The sequence below is a fragment of the Maniola jurtina genome, chromosome 8 (assembly GCF_905333055.1).
Source record: "Maniola jurtina chromosome 8, ilManJurt1.1, whole genome shotgun sequence".
Taxonomy (NCBI): Eukaryota; Metazoa; Arthropoda; class Insecta; order Lepidoptera; family Nymphalidae; genus Maniola; species Maniola jurtina.
This window is the reverse complement of record NC_060036.1, coordinates 6,811,859-6,829,334: the sequence shown is the minus strand read 5'-3', so window position 1 is coordinate 6,829,334 and position 17,476 is coordinate 6,811,859. Positions and strand designations below refer to the sequence as shown.

Here is a 17,476-nt window from a genome sequence, read left to right as displayed (position 1 = left end):
TTGTTTTACTTAAGTTCTAGGTATAAGTCTTTAAAGAAATCCTCCTCTCTTGTCCTCATTCAATTTTAAACTTCTGAGGCAATCAATATCTTACCCTTTAAAGCACATTTCTGAATAACATTTATTTAGACCATTATAATTAATTGTTATGAATTGATAACATTTATAACCTTTGTGGAAACTATTAGTTCGTTTAAAAACAAACTTATCAGTTTGTTATAGTTACTCGTAGGGGTGTACTCTTGCTGGTCCACACTTGATAAATAGTAAGTACTATTTTTATTTTTATGAAAAATCAAATAATAAGACGCTTTATACGTTTATACGTTAATAATAATACGCGTTTCAGTTGAGTAAAATAAAAAAATACAAATAAAGCTGTAAAACAATTGTTCGATTCCAAAAAGTATAAAGTATTTTTTTTTCTAATTATTAATTATGAATTAACTCTACTCCAATGAACAAAACAGTAGTAGTTTTTTTCAGTCTTCGCCAAATAAAACAGACAACATGTAGATAATGAATAACTATTACGTAATCGCTGTTTTTCGTTAGTTGTCGTTTGTCTCGTACTTACATATTTGCTTTATTTATTTAATTCACTTGCTGATTGAACTTAATTTGTTGATGAACTCATTCTTTTTATTTTCAGATGAAGGTTATACTAGTTTTGGCACTTTTAGTTTATGCAGAAGCACGAATAGCTATTGAAAATTGTAATGGTACTGTAGTTCATAATATTAAACATGAAAAGCAAGTTTTGAAAAGCAATATAAGGAGTCCATACCAATTGGCAATCGATTATAATACAAATACTTTATTCTTCAGTTATTCAAGTGACGATCCAGGTTTAACTTTTGATTCAGCATACATTAACCTCAAAACAAATGAATTCAAGATTATAAAAGGAATCACAGGAGGGTTTGCTAATGCAGTAGATGAACAAGGCAACGTTGTTTACTTAGGCGGCCAGGATGGTATATACCAGTTTGATTATGAAACCAAAGTTGCAACTCGCATCGATGGAACCGATCATAACATTTGGCAATTGTTCTTCAAAAAAGATTTGTATTACTCAAAGTATCCAGAAGAAGAGGTTTATATATTTAAAAATCACAAATCACATAGAGTGCCCGAATTAGCAGGCACAAGAGGAATGTTAGTTGCTGTCGACAACTTTGACAACATCTATTTTTCGAACTCGTCTGGACTCTTTGTTCATAAGAAGACCAAGGATTATACCTATTTCGTTGGAGATTACAACATTAATGGTTTCACACATGACATAAACGGTGAACTATTTTTTTCTACCCCTGAAGGCATATATTATATCAACGACAAATCCAAAAAAGTGGAAAAACTTACTTCAATTGACAATTTGTATGGAGTAGCCATAGAAGCAGATGGAAGCATAATTTACGCGTCCGAAGACAGTCTTGTGAGGCTTAAACCAACTAAGACATATTGTTTTAGTGATGAAAAGACAAATCTGTGAAACCTCAATATTTTCTAACAATCTCGTGCATTATTTTCTTATAATATGATATATTATTTATTTATTCAATTGGTGCTTTAATTGATTACGTGTATGTTATTACCATACCTTCTGTACAATAAAATATTACCTAATCGTATATTCATTTTAGTTTTAATAATATATTTTGTTATTCACCTATCTTTTAAATAAATTTATAAAGTACTGCTACAAATACTACTTAATTATAACTAATTGTAGTTATATTAGTAAATACATAGATATGTAGTAAATATCATAAATAAAATTATTGATATTTTTTATAATTTTTATGATAGTGTTTTTTACATTTCAAGAGAATTTCTAAATAATAGATTTCTAAATAATAAATAATGAATTTGATATGTATTTAAAAATGATTTTGAACATTATTGATATAAGTGATTAAATAAAATATGTGGGAAAAGTGAAATCTCATACTAGCCTTACTGATGTAGAGCTCAATAGTATGAGATTTCACATCTCGTCAACGTCGATAGAATTCGAGTATCGAAAGAAATGATACCCAGCACTTTTGATTTTGGTAGAAATTGTTTTATTAACATTCTAAATTAAAGTATTCTGTGATAAGGATAATTCTGTGAATAAACATTGAATTAAACTGCATAATTGTTTTCTTAATACCTATCTCTCTCTCTCTCTCTCTCTCTCTCTCTCTCTCTCTCTCTGAAGGTCCTGACTTCTTTCCATAAATCACATAATACTACTTACCTACGAGTTTTCTTGGAATAATAATGCGGTGGGTTCTCAACTTCTCAGATGAATTTGGCGTCAAAAAAAATATACTTAAGTAATTTTAATTAAAACTTTTAAGTAATTAAAGCTCAATTTATCTATACCTAGGTAAATTAACTTTAAATCAAATACAACTGTAAAAAAGGTTCATTTAACTCGGACGTTATTATATTTCGTCCCTCGAATTCTATCAACGATGGCGAGAAATGAAATCTCATACCAATCTTACTGTAACACAACAGTTTTGCCTTGACATTTGTTAGGTTGAGGTTATTTTGCGTAACTTCGAATGTTTGTTTATATGTAATATACATTAAAAAACTTTTCTACATTAACAATTGTACTAGAAAAATAACATACATACGAACATACATAAATTTATACGGCATATAGAGCACATATTTGGCAGCCATTTATAGAAAAGCGATTTGTCATTAGACTATTCCCCTAGGTATAAGATGAAGCAAAGCTTACAGTCATTTATCTTGTCAACCCAATGACTGATGAGTTTGGTGACGCAATCGAACACATTTCAAAGTAAAGTAGAGGAAACATTATGTTAAAAAATTTGAATGGAGTACTGCTAAAAAAAGTTGAAGTTGTCTTTGCAAACCTATAATTTAATCCCGGAAACCCGGGATTCGTTTTTCGGGATATCCATCATCATCATCTCAACTGCCGGCCTACAACTGATCTCCACTCAGAGTGAGAAGGGCGTAGGCCACAAAATATCATGCCAAGTGCTTGCCAAGTGCAGATTGACTGACTTGACAGTTCACACACATTTGAGGACATTATGAAGAACTCTCAGGCCCGTTTCCTCGCGCGTCCAGTTACAGTTTTATTATTTATCAAGTATGGTCACAGATAGAATAAAATACTTATCTTTAAAATCCATACTAATATTATGAATGTGAAAGTGTGTCTGTCTGTCTGTCTGCTACCTATTCGCGGCCCAACAGCTGACAAAGGCACAGGGTTAGCTTATGCCCCGAAGACGGACATAGGCTACTTTTTATTCCGGAAAATCAAAGAGTTCCCGCGGGATTCTCAAAAACCCATCCGCTTAACCGATTTGTATGAAAGGTACCGAGGTAGCTTGCGTCCCTGTAATTGACATAGGCAACTTCTTATCCCGGAAAATCAAAGAGTTCCCACGGGATCTTTAAAACCTAAATCCACGCGGACGAAGTCGCGGGTATCCTCTAGTGATAAAAAAAATTAAAAAAAAAATAGTTGTTGTACGTGCCTAATTTACAAATAAAGGTAAGTTAAAATAATTATGGCAAATGAACTACCAAGATTACTAATTATGGCAAAGAACTATCAAGAATAGAGCGTTACCTTTCAATTTGAACCTTACCAAACGTTGAATTTGTATGTAGTAAACAAAGGATGCTATCCTTTATTTGCCCGAAAGTCATTTGGTTACACAAATGGCGATGTTCACTGAAATGTCGGCCGTGTAATTGAGTTCGCTAATGGAAATTGAAGGCGAAAATGTTGTCATGTGAAAGGGTTTGATAATTTAGCATATGGGATTACTTGTGGAGCTCCACACTAAAGGATTGCTTTTAAAGTACATGTCCAAATTCATCATATTCTTCTTCTCACTTTGTATGGAATCTCACTTTTTTCCTACGTAGGTAGTTGATATTAAATATTATTATAAAGAATACTAATTCCTATTATCAACACTACAGCAATATTTTTAACCACCGACCCAAAAAGAGGGGTGTTATAAGTTTGACGTGTGTATCTGTGTATCTGTCTGTGGCATCGTAGCTCGTAAACTAATGAACCGCTTTTAATTTAATTTTTTTTGTTTAAAAGCTAGCTTGATCGAGAGTGTTCTTAGCTATCATCCAAGAAAATCGGTTCAGCCGTTTGAAAGTTATCAGCTCTTTTCTAGTTACTGTAACCTTCACTTGTCGGGGGTGTTATAAATTTTTAATTTACACTTGTATCTGAATTAGGAGCGGTTGACATTCTCACCATCCCTCACGAAAATTACGATTCAATGAGGGATTAAAGAAAAAAAAAGTATTTCTATCAAAAGTGTAATCACACCGTTTTGCTTACCAGCTCCTTAATTGAAATATTTCCAGATCTACTAGCTAACTATTTTGCGATATATATTTAACAAACTGGAGACTAACAACTGAAGACTAACCAAGCATCCATGTAAGTACAATTTTCATTATGCTGTCGTAAATGCTTTGAAGATTCCTGCGGAAAAGGCATTACCCGAGTTATCTTTAGATCGCGGCAATTTGTTTTCCGTAAATTGCCTATTCATCCTCACATAAACGTGAGTTATGAGCGTCCTTGGATAAACATCTTCACCAATAACGCGATATTAAACTCGTATCACATATTCAATTTCCTTTTGTTTTTTTGACACTTTTTAACCGAGCGAAAACGGAGAATTGAACGCAGAAATGACCAATCTTTGAGAAAACTTTTTCAGGAAACCAGTTAGAAGTTGAGAATCAATGAAAAAGGTAATTCCACGTTAAAAAAAATATTATAGTCAAGTTACTGTGAAGGTCAAAGCATACAAACCGCATATTTACCAATTGTTATTCGAACACGTAAAATTATCATAAATCGCAACTCAAACTTATTAATTCTCACTGTGAGTCATGGCTGTGATTGGCTGACTCAGTGACAGTTGCGGTATATGGTAGAGTATAATGTATAATAATATGAACCACACAGCATGATAGAGATTTGGTAAGAAAATTAATTTATTATCCATTGTCGAAAAATAAGGTAATCAACAGTCAACAGTCCAAGCATAATCACTGTGACACATTTCTCTCGCACCTTTTGAATCGACAAAACGTTGAAAAGCTCATGAAAAATGTTAAAATACAAAATCACTAAGCAATAGTTAGCACAAAGGCAACTTTAATTATATTATTTTTGCAACTTCAATGAAAAAGTTTAAGTTAATTTACTTGAAAGCAATCATTGGTTCTTTAATTTTATTAATAACATTACTTCTACTCAATTTGTTTCTTATGACCCGAGAGTTCGTCGAAATTTTTGGGGATGTGCTTGATAAACTCTGCTTGTAAAAGGGTTCCTTCATGATACCTGAGTATGGAAAACTAGACCAGCTGGACTGCGGTGGGTATAAGAATTAAAATATTTTATGTCATACAAAAAAAAATGTGTTAAAATGCTAAAAATACTAAAATCTTAAAAGCGAAACTGACCGTCTGGATTTTCACCGGAAATCAAAACCGCCCAGACGATGTTGCGGCCATCATTTAGTTATAACGTTGATTTTGATATATTATGGGTAAGTACTAAGACAGTTGTGTGGTGTTAGGATTTGTGTGATGCTGCGTGGTGGTGGTGCGTGTGGCTTGCTTGGTGGCTGGCTTTTCCTGCGTGGTTATCAGTAGGAGGGCGGGCGGTGCATATCGCATGCTGCATGTTGCACCATACAGATTTCGTTGGTTGGCGGATTATAGCAAATTAAGCTTTTGGTTCCTTGTATACTAAGAGAGTTTACATCCCGGAGACGAACATGGGCAACTTTGATTTAAACTACCCTAAACCCCGGACTATTTATTTCACTAGCTTTTCTCAACTTACAATATGAAATGGTAACATGAGAAAATTGCGTTTTCAATTCTTGAATGTACGTACATTTCCCGGGGCTTCTTTCATAATAAGGTTCATGTCAAAGAGAAATAATGTTTCTCTTACACTTACTTCAAGGCTTAAATTCAATTTGATAAAAGCACAAATGCGTAGCCTCGTAGGTTATAAAGTTTACACCATCGAGGCAGGCTTGTGTAGCGAGGGTGGCCACTTTTTCATTGCCGGTAATGTCGACATGCGATGGAATCCACTGTAAATAAACAGACTTAGATCCTGAATTAAAATCCATTTGTTTCGAATTTAAATATTTTTGATTGTGTTACGTTTCTTTCGTTTCCTATGTGTAATCAAGCCAAGTTATTAATATAAGCTAGTTAGAAAATATTTTAAGAGTAGAGGATAAGATTTGAGTGTAACTAACGAAGCGACAAGCTTCTAAATAATAAAGAGGGGAAAAAAGGTTATAAAGTTACATAACGTCTGATTTCACACTGTTTTCGTGTCGAAACTAACAATATATAATAACGAGAATGAACAGTTACTATGTTTGTCAAAGCATTATTCAATTTTTAGTATGATTGAATGATGAATCTGTCATCATCATGATCAACCCATCGCCGGCCCACTACTGAGGACGGGTCCTCTCTAAGAATGAGAAAGGGTAATCATAATCCGCTACTCTGGCCAAGTATCATTGAATTGGCAGACTTCACACACCTTTGAGAACATTAGGGAGAACTCTCAGGCATGCAGGCAGGCCTCACGATGCTTTCCTTTATCGTTTTACAAGTGATATTTTAATGCACATAGGTAACTCCGAAAAGTTAGAGGTGCGTGCCCGGGATAGAATCCCCAAGTCTCCGAATAGGAGGCGGATGTCCCACCTACTAGACCACCCCGGCTATATGAGTATAGATTTTATAGCAATAAATATTAAGTCCGCGTCATGGTCTTAAAATAATGTAACAATTTAATAATAACAAGTGTAAATTAAAATGAATAACACCCCCGACAAGTGAAGGTTACAGTAACTAGAAAAGAGCTGATAACTTTCAAACGGCGAACGGCGGAACCGATTTTCTTGGATTATAGCTAAGAAAACTCTCGATCAAGCCGCCTTTAAAAGTAAAAAAAACTTAATTAAAATCGATTCATTAGTTTAGAAGCTACGATGCCACAGAGAGATACACACGTCAAACTCCTCTTTTTGGGTCGGGGGTTAATAAAGTAGCTTAAAATAATGTAATTTTGAACGTGGTATGTACAGTAAAGTGGTTTCAAGTTCCATCTCAGTTGACTTGAAGGGGAACAATAATTCAAAATAATTTGTCTACACACAAGAACGGGAATTGCTCTCATTCAAAGTGGGTAAGTACCGCTCGAACTTATCTCGGCATCTACATCGGAGCAATTTTGACTCTCAGGAAAATTGACTCGGTAGGTATTTATTAACTCGAAGCGTATTGACGATAAAATGAATTTACATTCAGTACTCAGCTCTTTTGAAAACTTATATAAACGTTTTTTTTTTAAATTTGTTAAAGAGCTCTTTAATTAAACGAGTTTGAATAAAAAAGTATCAAACAATTTCTGTGGGAACTTACCTAGTATATTTTAAAAGATATTTTATTTACAGCTACTTGTTGGAAGCTACGTAAAGCAAAAATGGTAAATAGTATTTTGAGTTGTAATTAAAAAGCAATTATCTACTTTATACATACAAAAAGCCCAAAATATGAAATTAATGTGCCAGAATAAAGTAATCATTAATTAAAGCCCATTTTACAAGATTTTTGGGTTATTCAACATCATAATATAATATTTTGTGAGAGCACGTAGGTAGGTACGTTAAGACATTTATTTATTTATTTATAGACCAGCTGCATACCTACTAGCTGGCTTGTTATATGATAACTGATGATGCAGCCTAAGGCCTATTTATTATATGGAGAAAATATTGAGTGTAAACTAACTAAAATCGTTTTTATATAAATTCCATATAATTCCATATATATAAAAGGAGAAGATGATTGACCGATTGACTGACTGATCTATGAACGAACAACTCAAACTACTGGATGGATCTGGCTGAGGCATGCCGAATCTGCTATAGAACAGCTATCTGCATTGCAGATACCGATTACGACGTAGACATCCGCTATGAAAGCATTTTTGGAAATTCAACCCCTATGGGAGTTAATAGAGGTTTGGTGTAGTCCACACGAACGAAGTGACGGGTATATAAGCTACTACATACCTATGTAGTTTCAAATAGAAATGCTCCCTATTAATTCGTGCGGTGCATTTGATATAATGACTTACTAAGAAGAACTAGCTCCTTAATTGCCCCTGACTAATGTAGTTAGTAACCTACTTGTAGTTAGTAACACCTTAGTAATTAAGTAAAAGTAATGTATATTATGACTTCAACTTGCTTTTGGAGTAAACGATTCTTACTAAAAGTACTTAACTACTAACTAACTTACTAGGTACTTTCTTTTAGCAAAATTTTATCTTACCAAAATTTTATTTTAAGAAAAGGTTTTTAAGGTTATGTAATTAAAACTAAGTAGTCATTTAGACATTAGCTCTTACACTGACTTAGTTATCATTTTTTTTTCTTTATTTATTTAAGGGCTTTTATACATTTTATACTTATCACTTTAATTGATACCTTCACTTCACTTTAATTGATACCTTCACTTTTCCCTTGTATTGGCGTCACTCAGAAAAGCAGGTATTATTTAAATATTTTTATCGAATTATTGGAATGTCCTCTCCAAAACCAACACAAAAAAACACAAGTTCAATGTGTAAGGTTATCCGAGAGTTTTAATCTTTAAAAGTTACCTTACACTTGCTAATGTTTGAAGTCACAATACCTAGGAACTGGCCTAGATATTACCTACTTTGTTATAAACAAGACGTAATTCGTGCAATTGATAAAGGTTTAAAGAAGTTTAGTGTAAGTAATACAGTATGTCGGATCTTTTGCCTATACAGGGTGGTCAAAAAGTCGTGGATCAAACGCAATAGGGAGATAGAGGAGGACATTTCCAGCAAAAAATATTTCTACAGCATGGCCTTATTTAAATTGCCCTAAGAGTTATGAATATTTTTGGGTTTTTTAACAAAATACCAGATTCTCTTACAATTAGACTAATTTAAAAAAAATGAGATAAAAAATAATAAAACAAACGATGCTGTGTCATTACTAGATAATGTTTCAACACTACAAACCTTCTATTGAGGCTCTGGGTGCCAAATTACAAGAGCAATTAATTTTTTTCCAAAACTTTTAAAGCGTTACCAAAAATTAAATGTCACTTTAAAAGCGCACTGTGAAAAAAAAATGTACTACGGAAAAGTGACCCTGTATCAGAAAAATTTGCTGATTTAATGCCAATTCAAATGAGGTATAACACATTACTCTTTGTTTCGTAATTCTGGTATTATAATCGTTTTTTCATATCAAGGTGCAAATTTCAGTAGATTAGTTTAATTCAAAATAATTTTGAAGATTATCATGCTGCTAGTTAAACTGCTAGTTTTTTGTACGTTGGAATGCTAGAAACATCACTGTGCTTGTCACACTTAAAATTTGTGAAAAGAATAGAAACTCTTCACTACCACCTCGTGCCAGAACCACCCAGAACTACCCAGAACGCCCGTCTTGCAAGTAGTTCATCTTTTCTAGGAAACAAAAGGATAAAGAAACTATGCCTCTCGTTCACACTAATCATCATTTCTATTTGCATTGTTGGAATAAGGAAGGATGTGAAAGAGAGGCATAGTTTTTTTATCCTTTTGTTTCGTAGAAAAGAGGGCGTTCTGGTTAGTTCTGGCACGTGGTGGTAGTGAACAGTTTCTGTTCTTTTCACAAATTTTAAGTGTGACAAGCACAGTGATGTTTCTAGCATTCCAACGTACAAAAAACTAGCAGTTTAACTAGCAGCATGATAATCTTCAAAATTATTTTGAATTAAACTTATCTACTGAAATTTGCACCTTGATATGAAAAAACGATTATAATACCAGAATTACGAAATAAAGAGTAATGTGTTATACCTCATTTGAATTGGCATTAAATCAGCAAATTTTTCTGATACAGGGTCACTTTTCCGTAGTACATTTTTTTTTCACAGTGCGCTTTTAAAGTGACATTTAATTTTTGGTAACGCTTTAAAAGTTTTGGAAAAAAATTAATTGCTCTTGTAATTTGGCACCCAGAGCCTCAATAGAAGGTTTGTAGTGTTGAAACATTATCTAGTAATGACACAGCATCGTTTGTTTTATTATTTTTTATCTCATTTTTTTTAAATTAGTCTAATTGTAAGAGAATCTGGTATTTTGTTAAAAAACCCAAAAATATTCATAACTCTTAGGGCAATTTAAATAAGGCCATGCTGTAGAAATATTTTTTGCTGGAAATGTCCTCCTCTATCTCCCTATTGCGTTTGATCCACGACTTTTTGACCACCCTGTATATGGATAGGTAGTTATATTAAGTTGTACTAACTTGTATTTACTTTGGTAAATGACAAGTCCGGCGCCTGCGCAAGACAGTGGCGCCACCAATCTACAACTCACTTGCCTTGCGGTTGTGAGCGAAGTAGGACATCGCATTTTGTGTTCCTATCATTTCCCAAGGATCCACGTGGAACGTTTCCCTAAGGATCAAACAAGTCAAAGGAGTCTCTGCCTACATTTCGAGTGTGTGTGTGCTTAACAATCAAGTGCGCCGTGCGTGACTAGAAGGGACGAAGCATATGCTAAAGGAGATATCAGGTTAGTGCAATACTTTCCTATCTATTTGGGCAAGAGATTTCGTCATATTTCCTAACAATTATACAGTCCACTAAATAATAATAATAACAACCAGTGCAACATTCAAATTGCGTGCAAAAACCACACAATTTTTTGGTCCATTCGAACCGAGTTTCGCCATAATTTATGGCATATTCCTTCAGATTTATACAATTCTGGTGCCATCTATAGGTTTCTTACAATTTGGATACCATTAGAACAATGTGGTGCCTTTAATCTAAAAACTATCGCTGTCTAAAAATAGCTTACGTACAATAACCTGTGAATAGGTAACAGTGACCACGCGGCAGTTATTGCGTAAAATATTTAAATGTGCTAGTTATTTAGAAAATATCTAATTGTAATAACATTTATTACATATTTCTTGACGTTCAAGTATATATATTTTAGATATTTTACATCCCTTTTCGTATAATTCATAGAAAATAATATTTTGTTCATTTCATTTTATTGAAGGTTGTAGGTAGATTGAAAATCATGCCTCCAAAGGAAGATCCTAATTCAAACGTACCTATAGCGTTGACTGTTTTAATAAAACGAAAAGAACGATGTTTTGAACAAATACAAACCATTTTTGATTTGTCCAAAAAGGTTAGCGATGATGAAACTAGGGATTTATTTTTACTGCGGGTTAAGGAAATTGACACTTTAAGGTCAACATTTGAAAAAATAATTTATAATATTTTTGAAAAGGAACTTGAAATTGACCAGACATCATCATTCCATAGCCAGGATTTAAAAAACTTTGAAGATTTATATTATAGAACGAAGTTAGTTGCAGCCAAATATGAACCTAATAACCCTAGTAATAAGGAACAAACTCCTTCAACTGACCAAAGGCCACGTCTTCCCAAGTTGGAGTTATTTACTTTTGACGGTCAAATCGAAAACTTTATGACTTTTTATGAGACATTCTGTTCTTTGGTTCATAATCAAACGAGTGTTACGAAAATAGATAAATTTCACTACCTAATATCATGTACGACAGGTCCTGCATTAAATATCGTCAAAAGCGTTCCGATTTCTGCGGACAATTACGATGTGGTGTGGCAAAGCTTACTGGATAAATACCAGGATAAAAGAATGTTAGTCGGCAGATATTTAGACAAAATGTTAAATTTTACGCCTTTAACGAAAGAGACATCTGTACAGTTAAACACTTTTATCGAAAATTTTGAACACTCGTACAAGGCTATTCAAGCTCTAAAAATTGATAATTTAGAAAGCTATATACTGTGCCATATCGCACTAAGGGCCCTAGACCCACAAAGTCGAAAGTCGTTTGAACAACATACCGATCAAAGTACCATTCCTGGTTTCACAGATTTGATGTCATTTATCCATAACCATATCAAAGTGTTAGATCATTCTGCGTCATATTCATGTTCTAATAATACTACAAATCAAAATCAGAATAAAAAACAATTTAATAACAAAGACAAAAAATCTAAAGCTGAGCAAAGTTCAATTAAAAATTTCTCTTATACTAGTTCTAATTCAAGGGGCGTTATCTGTGTTCACTGTGGGCAAAATCACATGATCTACCGCTGCAGCCAATTTCGTCAATTGACCAGCGCTGAACGAGTCAGCCGTGCTGCTAATTTAAAGTTATGTAAATCTTGCCTAAAAAATCACGGAGAGAGTGAGTGCAAGAGTACGTTCTTGTGTGCCGTGTGTACTAAGCCTCATCATTTTTTACTGCACATTGATAACGGAATTGAACCTGGTACTCCGTCAGTTTCGAACGCGAGCGCCGCGACTGCCGTGCCGCCGCGGTCCGCCTCGATTTGTGACACAGCGCAAGTGAATCATCACGCGACTTCTATGCGTAGCCATACTGCAGTTGTGCTCGGCACCGCAATTGTACGCGTAAAGGATAAATACGATTCTTACCAACCCTGTCGAGTGCTAATTGACTCAGGCGCTCAATCGAACTTTATTTCATTAGCGTGTTTGCAGCGTTTAGGTTTGTCTCAGCGAAAATGTTCTTTTAATATTTTCGGTCTTGCAGGTGAAAGTGTAAAAAATCACGGCATGACGTCATTTAATGTAAGGCCGCGTCACAATGACACGCCAAGTTTTGATATTGACGCTGTAGTATTAACTAAACTGACTTCAGATTTGCCTACTGTTAAAATCCCGCAAAATATAGTCAAAAAATACAATAATTTATTCTTAGCTGATCCCCAGTTTTACAAATCATCACCAATCGATATAATTTTAGCTGGTGACATTTTTCCTCACGTTTATGATGGAACAAAGGTCATTTTTGATCGCAATATTCCCGCCGCTCTCAACAGCGTGTTTGGATACGTTATCTCGGGAAGTTTGACGATTCAACGCTCTAGTAATAATGTTGTAACGTTTACAACATCACTTGTGTCGTACACTAGTGAAGACGATCGTCTCAATGACACTCTCAAGACGTTCTGGGAGGTGGAGTCTGCGCCGTGCGAGACCCCAATGAGTCCGTCTGAAGCGATCGCTGAAAAAATATATATAGAGAAACATTATCGTGACGAAACTGGCCGTTATGTTTCTCCGATTTTAATCAACCCTGACCACGAACCACTAGGAGATTCGTATAACATAGCCTTAAAACGTCTCTGTCAAATAGAACGTAGATTAGAGCGTTCGCCCGAGTTGCGAACCGCATACGTAGATTTCATGCGAGAATATGAATCATTAGGGCATATGGAATTATATAAGGGTACGGAACCCTCCAAATATATTATTCCTCATCATTGCGTCTTGCGTCCTTCTAGCAATTCTACTCCCCTGAGGGTCGTCTACAACGGGTCCAGCCCTACGACTAGTGGTGTAAGCCTAAATGACATTCTTTTGACAGGTCGTAAATTACATACTGACATATCAAAGATAGTTTTAAATTTTAGGCTATATGACATTTGTTTTACAGCTGACGTATCTAAAATGTATCGCGCGGTTCTTATTGACCCTTCGGAGCGAAATTATCAGCATATTCTTTGGCGTGAAGCTCCGTCGGAGCCAGTCCGTATATTTGAACTAAAAACAAATACCTACGGTCTCCGTAGTGCGCCGTACGTTGCCGTGCGCACACTGCATCAACTCGCGCTAGACAACCCACAAAGTCGCGCGTCTGCTATACTTACGCAGGGATTTTATGTAGATGATTTGTTATGGTCGTGCCAAACAATTACCGAAGCCTGTATTTTACAAGACGAACTTATGTCACTCCTTAAAAGTGGGGGTTTTGATTTAAAAAAATGGGCCAGTAACTGTCCGGAATTTCTTCTGAGACTCAATGCAGAAAATATTTCAAAGATTAATTTTGAAGACGATACGTTATCGAATTCATTAAAAGTTTTAGGATTGACTTGGTTACCCTCTGCTGACTGCTTCTCATTTAATTATAATTTAACTGACTTTAAATCTACGAAGCGCTCGGTACTGACATTGCTCGCGAGTATATTTGACCCGATCGGATTTATCTCACCTTGCACTTTTCTTGCAAAATGCGTCATGCAAGACTTGTGGAAATTAGGCCTCGGTTGGGACGATTCACTACCTGCTGAGATCTATGAAAAATGGAATAAATTTATTTGTGAGTTGTCAACCCTAGCGAACTTGAGAATCGAGCGGCACTTATTAATACCTAACTTTTCGGACGTGCAAGTGATAGGCTTTTGTGATGCGTCATCGCGCGGCTATGCATGTTGCGTCTATTTACGCAGTATAGATGAGGGCGGAAGGGTTAAGGTTCGATTACTGACAAGCAAATCTAAAGTTGCCCCTTTAAAACCAATTTTATCAATTCCTAGACTTGAATTAATGGCGGCCGTGCTGCTAGCAAAGGTTTTACGATTCGTAATCAAAAACCTAACTGATTTTAATTTTTCCATAGTCGCCTTTAGCGACTCCAGTGTCGTTTTGTCATGGTTACAAACGGCGCCATATCAATTAAAGACTTTTGTATCAAATAGGGTCAGTGAGATTATCGATGTAATTCCACCAAATCGTTGGTATCACGTAAACAGCGAGAATAATGCTGCTGATTTATGTTCGCGTGGTACATTACCCAGTCAATTTCTCGCCGTCGAGAAAACTTGGTTCCACGGGCCGGAGTGGTTATTACAGGATCCTAGTGACTGGCCTTCCAGTACTTTTTTCGTAAGAAATGTAAACAATATTCCCGAGTTAAAATCAAATGTAGATACATTCGCATTAACTTCAAGTGAAGGTACCATTTTAACAAACGACCTTGAAGAAACTTTCAACAAATTTTCTTCTTTTAACAGATTGCAATGCGTTTTGGCTTGGTGTCATCGATTCATAAATAATTCAAGAAATCGTTTGGATAAAATTTCGGGTCCATTGAATTCCTGTGAATTAAAACAAAGCCGTGACACTATCGTGCGTGTAATTCAGTCGAACCATTTTGGTTCTGAGATTGAAATTTTAAATAAAAAAGGATACGTGGCTTCACTACGTAAACTTTCCCCCTTTGTTGACTCCCATGGTTTCCTCAGGGTGGGGGGTAGAATCTCACAATCTGATCTACCCTATGATTCGAAGCACCCCTTGTTGCTTCCTAAAAAATGTCACACTGTTCTTTTATTAATTGAGTATTTTCACAAGGTGTATTTACACTCGGGTCCTCGTACATTACAAGGAATATTATGCAAATTCTTTTGGATTATAAATGCTCGTAGCATTATCCGCTCTGTGCTTTCAAAATGCGCTAATTGTTTCAAATTTAATCCAAATATCGTTCAACCCGCGATGGGTACGTTACCCGCTTCTAGGTTAAAACCCGGGAAAGTATTTGATAACGTCGGTTGCGATATTGGTGGTCCTTTCTTTGTTAAAGAAAGTCAACGCCGCAATGCTAAGAGTTGTAAGGCCTATTTGTGCCTCTTTGTTTGTTTTGCCACCAAAGCCGTGCATTTGGAGGTATTAACAGATTTATCATGCGACTGCTTCCTTGCTGCAGTAGATCGTCTCGTCAGTCGCAGAGGGCTCTGCAGGTGTCTTTTTTCTGACTGTGGCCGAAATCTAATTGCAGCAGCCAAGCATTTAAAGGAAGTTGGCAATTTCTTTCGTGATAAGGCCAATTGCAATACCATCTTGGAAGGTCTTGCTTCCCGTAGCATTGATTGGCGAACAAATGCACCCAGTTCCCCTGCCATGGGCGGACTTTGGGAGGCTGGTATAAAGTCAGCTAAACATCATTTGTACCGAACAATTGGCACTCGCATCCTCACCTTCGAGGAGCTGAACACCATATTTTGTAAAATAGAAGCTATGATGAATTCACGTCCGTTGTGCTCATTATCCAATAATCCGAACGAGTTTGACGTGCTTACTGCAGGACATTTCTTAATTGGACAAAGTCTATTAGCTGTCCCGGAATACGATGTTGAGGACGTTCCTCTGAGCAGACTGTCTCGGTGGCAAGCAATCCAAAAGATTACTCAATCTTTTTGGAAGCGTTGGTCAGATGACTACGTTCATACACTCCAACAAAGAGAGAAATGGTTCACATCAAAACCTAACGTTAACGTTGGAGACCTGGTTCTTCTCAAATCAGATCTTGCTAAACCATTACAATGGCCCTTAGGCAGAATAGTGGAAGTTCATCCAGGGTCGATAACATTGTTCGCGTGATCACTGTTCGCACGAAAAATGGGCTTTATAAAAGGCCTGTAAATAAAATTTGTCCTTTACCTTATGCTAATTAATTAGTGAATCCGTGATTCGCTCATAGTTTTTAGATTAGTTTTATATTTCTTAATTAGTTAGTAGGTAGGTCCACTATATTTACATGTACAGCTACAGTACTCATGTCTCACATTACAATTCATAGTTTCGAAACCTATAGAGAATTTTCTCTACTTCTCATACCTTACACTCATAAGGGAAATCATCATACTGATTTCGGTGGGGGGTATGTCGGATCTTTTGCCTATATATGGATAGGTAGTTATATTAAGTTGTACTAACTTGTATTTACTTTGGTAAATGACAAGTCCGGCGCCTGCGCAAGACAGTGGCGCCACCAATCTACAACTCACTTGCCTTGCGGTTGTGAGCGAAGTAGGACATCGCATTTTGTGTTCCTATCATTTCCCAAGGATCCACGTGGAACGTTTCCCTAAGGATCAAACAAGTCAAAGGAGTCTCTGCCTACATTTCGAGTGTGTGTGTGCTTAACAATCAAGTGCGCCGTGCGTGACTAGAAGGGACGAAGCATATGCTAAAGGAGATATCAGGTTAGTGCAATACTTTCCTATCTATTTGGGCAAGAGATTTCGTCATATTTCCTAACAATTATACAGTCCACTAAATAATAATAATAACAACCAGTGCAACATTCAAATTGCGTGCAAAAACCACACACAGTAAAATCAATTGATTTGTAGGTATATCAATTCTTTATATTTTTTAGTACCTACCGTTATTCTTTATTGCTTGCTCGACGCTTGCGCTTAAATAAAGAAAAATAGTTCAATATAAATTTAATTAGATTCGTTCCCCTTTTGAAAGAGGTAATTAAATTCTGGGTGAAAGAGCCCCGATATTAAGTGTTCAGCTACAGTTATCTAAATATAAGTAGAGACATAATGAAACAAATCTTTTAATTTTCTTTAGCAATCCATGACACATTCTTAATTTAAATATAGTATAGCTATATTTTTAGGGTTCCGTATCTAGAATTTTTTATTTGTCTTTCCTCTTTTGAATATTGAAAATTATGCAGTTATCTCAAAATTGATATTGACG

At 35.5% G+C, this 17,476-nt stretch overlaps 2 protein-coding genes across 3 annotated transcripts in view; both read left to right on the top strand.

Moving 5' to 3' along the window:
- LOC123867668 (cytochrome b5-related protein-like) overlaps window positions 1–17,476 on the top strand; it is a 92,695-nt gene that overhangs the window by 57,806 nt on the left and 17,413 nt on the right. The gene's annotated exons all lie outside the window — the stretch shown is intronic.
- On the top strand, window positions 144–1,645 carry LOC123867672 (ommochrome-binding protein-like). Of its 2 annotated transcripts, none has more exons than XM_045909851.1 (2): window positions 144–266; window positions 653–1,645. In XM_045909851.1, the coding sequence occupies exon 2, from the start codon at window positions 653–655 to the stop codon at window positions 1,493–1,495; it is 843 nt and encodes a 280-aa protein (XP_045765807.1). In that variant the 5' UTR covers window positions 144–266; the 3' UTR covers window positions 1,496–1,645. The 2 variants fall into 2 exon arrangements, with proteins under 2 accessions (XP_045765807.1, XP_045765808.1); XM_045909852.1 differs by having other exon boundaries at window positions 146–262.

What these genes read in the sequence shown, in the direction of transcription:
- LOC123867672 (XM_045909851.1), top strand. Translation starts at nt 653, where the DNA reads ATGAAGGTTATACTAGTTTTGGCACTTTTAGTTTATGCAGAAGCACGA.